At 43.9% G+C, this 6,729-nt stretch overlaps 2 protein-coding genes and 1 non-coding gene across 3 annotated transcripts; 1 reads left to right on the top strand and 2 right to left on the bottom strand.

The window, feature by feature from the left end:
* Positions 1-2,265: 2,265 nt before the first annotated feature.
* LOC136151130 (histone H2A type 1-H) lies at positions 2,266-2,669 on the bottom strand. Its single transcript, XM_065912061.1, has one exon. The coding sequence runs from the start codon at positions 2,659-2,661 to the stop codon at positions 2,275-2,277; it is 387 nt and encodes a 128-aa protein (XP_065768133.1). The 5' UTR covers positions 2,662-2,669; the 3' UTR covers positions 2,266-2,274.
* A 301-nt stretch (positions 2,670-2,970) lies between these two features.
* Positions 2,971-3,351, top strand: LOC136151137 (histone H2B type 1-C/E/F/G/I). Its single transcript, XM_065912068.1, has one exon. The coding sequence runs from the start codon at positions 2,971-2,973 to the stop codon at positions 3,349-3,351; it is 381 nt and encodes a 126-aa protein (XP_065768140.1).
* Positions 3,352-6,404: 3,053 nt separating this feature from the next.
* TRNAM-CAU (transfer RNA methionine (anticodon CAU)) lies at positions 6,405-6,477 on the bottom strand. The gene has a single exon. It is a non-coding gene; the product is annotated as a tRNA-Met (tRNA).
* Positions 6,478-6,729: the final 252 nt, after the last annotated feature.

Below are 6,729 nucleotides of genomic sequence, written 5' to 3' on the forward strand. Positions count from 1 at the left end.
CCTCTATTCCCCAATTTCCTTTAATCCCCAGACCAAGTGTTCTGTTTTCTCTATGCTCCTTTTGTATTGTGCTTACTCCTCTTGCTACATTGTACTTTATTTCCTTTTGTTTCTCTTCATTCGATTTTCATTAGAACAGGCAGTGTCTCATTAACGTTTTATCAACGTATGGTACCTGTGTGGTATTTGTTGAAAACAAGTGCGTTAACATTTAATAACAGAGCAAGTGTGTTTGTGTCTCCAATCCTTGAAAGGCCAAAATGGTAAAAGGCATAAATGTTCCAAACATGTCTCATATTCTAGAATTAGAGGACCTTGCCAGGCCTAACTACGAGAATCTTGTACTTATTCTGAAAAAGCTTTTTCAGAAGAGTTCACTTTTTAAAATTAAGTTCCCATCATTAGTGTTCTTGGAACCAATAGGATGCATCACCATCGTCGTTATAAACCAGCTTGTATTGCCCAGTTTTTACTTAATTTTTCCTGTACTGTCGGGAGCCATTATGGGAGGTCCCGCCCGTGACGAGGTCATGAAGAAAATACCGGGCAGGCAAGGCCGTCCGGGACCCCATCCATGACGAGGCCGTCTAGGATAAGGGACCCTCCAGGTTGGCCTCGGCCTCTACCCCACCCTGTATCCTCCCCCCTTTTTCTGCCGTTCTTATTTGCCCTGTTGCAGATTCTTGTGTTGCCTGCCAAGAGCTCTCCTGCTCCTCTTTCACTGAAAGAGGACCAACTTAAAACCCTAATTAATAAATCTTCTGGACGCTGGTACCCTATGAAGGGGCCAGAGATGAAGGAAATGCTTCCATTCAAACATTTGCTGTCATTCTGGCTTGTTTGATAAATGTGTTATCTCATTGCACAAAATGCTCTTAATTGTTCTAAACATCCTAAACACAGTTATGCTAATACAAAAGAAACTATTAAGCATAGGCCCCTTCACGGGGTGAGAAAAGCTCCACAAATATGATAGCCACAAATGTACCTAATAGAAAATACTTTAGATAGAGATTAGCTGGTGACTTTTTGCAGGTAATTTTAACTTTTGGACTAAGAGCCTATTTTGTGCCATATCTGCTGTTTTTGCAGTCCTTTGCATTTATGTTCTGTAAAAATGTAATCCTATTTCCCATAGAGATGATACCTAATAGAAAATAATTATAAGAAAGACAGGGTCGGCTACTGAAGTTGCTTTAAGTTGCACCAGGTGCAAGCCATAAATTGTCAACAGGCCTGAAAGTCAAAAGATATTATACATAGAGATTAACCATAAAAAAAGGCCCTAATGGACACAGAGCCCTTTGGGGGGTGAAGCCCTATTAGAAAATACAAAAAATATTGTTTTAAAAGTGGTTATTAGATCAACATTTGATTGATGTTAATGTGCTGAGGTTGTGCAGTGGAAACTATTGTTAATATAGTTGGAGATCTAGTAAAATAAGAGTTTAATCCTAGTGTAAAAATAACAATTTTTACGAAGAGTGCTAAACAGGGGCTGCCTCACCAGTCTTTGTGTGTTAAACTTTTTAGATAAATTTAGCTGAGAATTTCTGCAAAAAGACTTTTATGTTAACAAGATTATATTTCTGTTACAAGTTGCTGTACCACGAGACTGCGAATTTTGTTTTCTGCTAACCTCAAGGCCAGAAGATAATGTACAAAAAATCTATGGGAAATGATTCTCATAAACAAAAATATAGAGAACACCTGGTTTCGCGAAGGACAAGCTGATGTAATGTTAAACTAAGTCTGTATGCTTATCTGCCCCTTAGAAATGTACCAACTTAGTTTATAAAGACTATGGTGAAAAATAAAGTAACGGCCAGACTCTGCTGCATATTCCTGGTCTGGTCTCTTTCTTTCTCTCTCCCTAGCAGACTTGGCCCTATCAAGGCCGGTCCTACGTGTCTCTCGCCGACGCCGTTCATCCTGAGGGTTCCCCTGGATCCTGCTGGGGCTGGACCCTGGCACTGTACAGGTAAACAAAATACTTGAAAAATTCACACCACATACTTAACTTCCTAATAGGAACCATGGTTATAGGGAACCAAAATTGTATTAATGTCCTCTCGTTCACAACTGCACCTAAATTCCAATTTTGAAAAACAGACCAGAACATACCTTACATGGCTACAGCAGTTAAGTTGCAAGTCCCAGAACCGTAGTAAACAGTACTTGGTTCAAATGCAGTAAATTGTGTTACTCTTTTTTATGATGATAGAAGTGGCTCTGAAAAGAGCCGTTTATTTGGTTGTTTCCAATCTTGGTTGTTTATTTGGCCTTGTGGTGGCTCTCAGTCTTCTTGGGCAGCAGCACCGCCTGGATGTTGGGCAGGACGCCGCCCTGAGCGATGGTGACTTTGCCCAGCAGCTTGTTGAGCTCCTCGTCGTTGCGGATGGCCAGCTGCAGGTGGCGCGGGATGATGCGCGTCTTCTTGTTGTCCCGAGCCGCGTTGCCCGCCAACTCCAGGATCTCGGCCGTCAGGTACTCCAGCACCGCCGCCAGGTACACCGGGGCCCCGGCACCGACCCGCTCGGCATAGTTACCCTTGCGGAGAAGACGGTGCACTCGGCCCACGGGGAACTGGAGACCGGCCCGCGAAGAGCGAGTCTTGGCCTTGGCGCGAGCTTTGCCGCCTTGCTTGCCACGTCCAGACATGACTCAGGATCAACGGTCACCGTCGAAGAATGACTTCAGCGAATACAGAAGCGGAAACTTTATAACCCCCAATGGGCGCGAAAAGAAAGCTGTACGATTGGCTACCGTTTTACTTTTGTTTAGACCAATGGAAATGCGACTATGCAGGATGCTTACCTTGATTGGGCGAAGCTGAGCTGTGATGTCACACAGAAGACGTACCAATCACCAGAAACCTGTACTGAGCTTCATTTGCATAAAGCCTTGTCCTTAAAAAGGTGCCTTTCGGCTTTCGTTTCTTTAGTGGTTGTTTGACTACAGTACTCCGCTATGCCGGAGCCAGCGAAGTCCGCTCCTGCCCCGAAGAAGGGCTCTAAGAAGGCGGTGACCAAGGCGCAGAAGAAGGACGGCAAGAAGCGCAAGCGCAGCCGCAAGGAGAGCTACTCCGTGTACGTCTACAAGGTGCTGAAGCAGGTCCACCCGGACACCGGCATCTCGTCCAAGGCCATGGGCATCATGAACTCCTTCGTCAACGACATCTTCGAGCGCATCGCGGGCGAGGCGTCGCGCCTGGCGCATTACAACAAGCGCTCGACCATCACATCCAGGGAGATCCAGACGGCCGTGCGCCTGCTGCTGCCCGGGGAGTTGGCCAAACACGCGGTGTCCGAGGGCACCAAGGCCGTCACCAAGTACACCAGCTCCAAGTAAACGTCTTTATAGGCCGTGTTAACCCCCAACGGCTCTTTTCAGAGCCACCTAACATTTTCCAGAAAAGAGCCGGTGCGCTTTTCTTACCAGTGGGAGGGGGGGGGGGTCCTATCTCTTGAGTGGCATTTTTGAAAACCTAGTTTAACGAAAGTTTAAAATACCTGGGTGTTAAACAAGAAAGTTGCAGGTTTCCGAGAATTTGTTATGGAAACTAGGTTCATCTAGTTCCTCATCCTTGTGTTTATACTGAATAGTCACACTACCTAAAAACCTCGAGGGCAACAATGCTGGAGAGTTGTAGAAAATCATGAAACTGATTTCTTTTACAAGTGGGAATGGCAATAAATTGCAATGCAATCAGCCACCGAAGCCAGGGGTTGCTTCCCTGACCCTTGAGAGAACAACGTCCACAGCGGTGACCGTCTTGCCCTTAGCATGTTGGGTATAGGTTTTGGGATCACGTTCACTTTTTCTAGTAAGACTTTTAGCACCCCGCGGGTCTCTCTCTCTAACCGAGATCTAAAGATGCCTTGACCACCCCTGCGGGCCAGGCGCCGGTTGACGGGCATGGTGATGCCCTGAATGCTGGCACACAGGAACTTCCTGTAGCTTACCGTAGTTTATAGTCCCTTCCCGCCTTGCCACGGCCTTGACATGTTGAGAGTACAGATAAGTCGAAGTTCTAAAGACAGAAATTTGGGGGTGGGGGAGATGTATTTTCAAGGCGGGGGCGGGAGCGGAAGGCCAGGCGTTTAGCTGAATCCTTCGGACCAAATTGAAAATTAGAGAAATTCTGCAGGACAGATTCGCAGTTCTCGTTTCTCCCGCTTCCTTGTTTCAAACAAAGGCGGAGGAGGAGATACCAGCCGAGGCTGCTCCCGAAGTAGCAGAGTTCTCTTGGATAAATTGAGGCTGAAGGTGTGGTACTCGTCAAAGGAAGAAAGAATCCTGTGGATTCAGAAATGTATAGGGCACGAAAAGGAGATTGACCAGTGAACGTGGATCTCCAGTTGCTACTTGCCTAACTACAGATGTAGACACAAGATGTAGTGAAGCTTGCAGCCTGAATTGGATTAGGAACGGAAGGACTAACTTCTGGCCCCAGTTCCACCACTTGCTATGTGACCATGGAGAAATTTAACCACTCTTGAGTATTCCACTCTGTGGAAGGCACTGTCCGCAAACACACCACGTGCAATGTGGCATATTACAGTGTGCTAACAATGTATGCTAGATTGTGAGGACAGCTCTACGATGTAGGTAGTGTCATCATCTCCATCATCTCAAGGCAAAACACAAGTAATTTACCAAAGGTCACACAAAATTTTAGGGTGAATGGGATTTAGGCAGCCAAGTCCATGCTCTTAGCAGTAGGATCCACTGCCTGTCTTAGGTCATAATCGTCACCTCTGAAAACAGTGACTGTAAAGTTCTGAAACAGGACTTTGTTTTTATCAGTCACTCCTACAGCATGACTATCCATGTATTCATAGTTATTGGGCATTAGCCAAGTTTTTAGTGCTGTGCTATATTCTAAGCCCAACTAGGCCACCTCTTGACTGTGTCTTGCCACAGGCTATGTAAGGTATGGATCACCAGACCTTTCCTCTGTAAAATGGAAGTAACTCAAAAATTGCGAATATAAATTCAGAGGGAGTTTAGTAGCTCTTGGTCACTCAGTGTTTTTGTCCTTTTCTCTCCTCTACCTTTGCATATGTATCGGAATCACATGAGATAATAAATAAGAAGACTTAGCATTTTTATTCTCCTGGAAAGCCGGTAAATCAGTGGGACTCTAGTCAATTTTCTATTATTAACCTCCCCCCCCCCACACACAACACACACACACTCCCTGTTGCTTTACAGTATTAACAAACTTTCAATAATGCTTTTTTCTTCTACCATGCTTTCCAGGTTCTAAAAGAAATCTCTAATAGTAGAACTGATCAAAGTGATCAGTAAAAGTTAACTTTCTATTCTGTCTTCTAATAATCTTCAATGAATACAGCAAACAAGATTTTAAGCATTTAAATGGGATTTAATGTCAAAGGGATTTTAAATGTTCTTGCTACCACCAAAACCCAACTGTATTTCCTAAACCACCCTTTCATCCAGTTAACTAATAAATATTATTCAGCATCTACTATTCACTACAGGATAGTCATTGTATGCTGAGATAGGAATGGAAAATTCTGAATAAAGTTGTTCTTGAACTTAATTCTTAGTCACTGCTGGTGGCCTTGAAAACTGGTAGAACTTTCATACAGGAAAAGTGGACAGTATCCAGTATATTTAAAAACACACTTATTTCTACTCCCAGCAACCTCATCTCTAGGAATTTACCATTTTTGAAAATGTGAAAAATGACATGTTACAGAGTTTTCCAAGCAGCCCGGTTTGTAGTACCAAAGACTAGAAGTAATCTGAATGGTGAACAATAGAGTAAAACATTATAGTACATCATTCTACCTGTAGGTAAAAACAAATCTGAAGGTTCTTTTGCATAATATTAGTAACAATATTTATTGCTTAGTGTGTGCCAGATAATATCCTAAAACTTTTCTTACGTGCTTTGCCACGACCAACTCTGCGACCCTTTGAACTGTAGCCCACCAGATTCCTCTGTCCATGGGACTTTTCAGGCAAGAATACTGGAATAGGTTGCCATTTCCTCTTTCAAGGGATCTTCCCCACCCAGGGATCAGACCCACGGTCTCCTGTGTCTCCTGCATTGCAGGCAGATTCTTAACCTGCTGAGCCATAGAGGAAACCCCAAAATGTCCTTGTATACATTAAATCACTTATTCTTTATAACAGTGTTTTGAGTTAAATTACTGTTTATACTTGTTTTACAGAGTATAAAATACAGGTCCAGAGAGGATGAGAAACTTAGCTGTAAATGTACAGCTAGTAACAGTCGTGTCCCACTCTTAGCAACCCCGTAGACTGTGGTCCACCAGGCAAGAATACTGGAGTGAGTAGCTGTTGCCTTCTCTAGATCGTCCACACTCAGGGAGTGAGCCTCGCTCTCCCAGAAGCCTTGAAAAAGGAACTGCCCCCTCTGAGGTTCGAACTCAGGACCTTCAGATTATGAGACTGACGCGCTGCCTACTGCGCTAAGGAGGCAGATGTGAGTGCTTGTGGCTATTCAAAAGTAGTCTAGCTTCAGAATCCATATTTGTAACCACTGTGTGGCTTCCTCAAGTATTGATAGGTGATGATCTCCATGATTTATTGTCAAAATATCTCCAGAAGACTATTACACAAATTGCTAATATTGGTTATTTTTGCAGAAAGGATGCTGGATAGCCTAGGAGCAGGGATGGATAGAAAATCTTTTTTGATTGTGATGTTTTTACGCACTTTGAATTTTTAGTC

The sequence above is a fragment of the Muntiacus reevesi genome, chromosome 20 (assembly GCF_963930625.1).
Source record: "Muntiacus reevesi chromosome 20, mMunRee1.1, whole genome shotgun sequence".
Taxonomy (NCBI): Eukaryota; Metazoa; Chordata; class Mammalia; order Artiodactyla; family Cervidae; genus Muntiacus; species Muntiacus reevesi.

What these genes read in the sequence shown, in the direction of transcription:
- LOC136151130 (XM_065912061.1), bottom strand. Translation starts at nt 2,661, where the DNA reads ATGTCTGGACGTGGCAAGCAAGGCGGCAAAGCTCGCGCCAAGGCCAAG.
- LOC136151137 (XM_065912068.1), top strand. Translation starts at nt 2,971, where the DNA reads ATGCCGGAGCCAGCGAAGTCCGCTCCTGCCCCGAAGAAGGGCTCTAAG.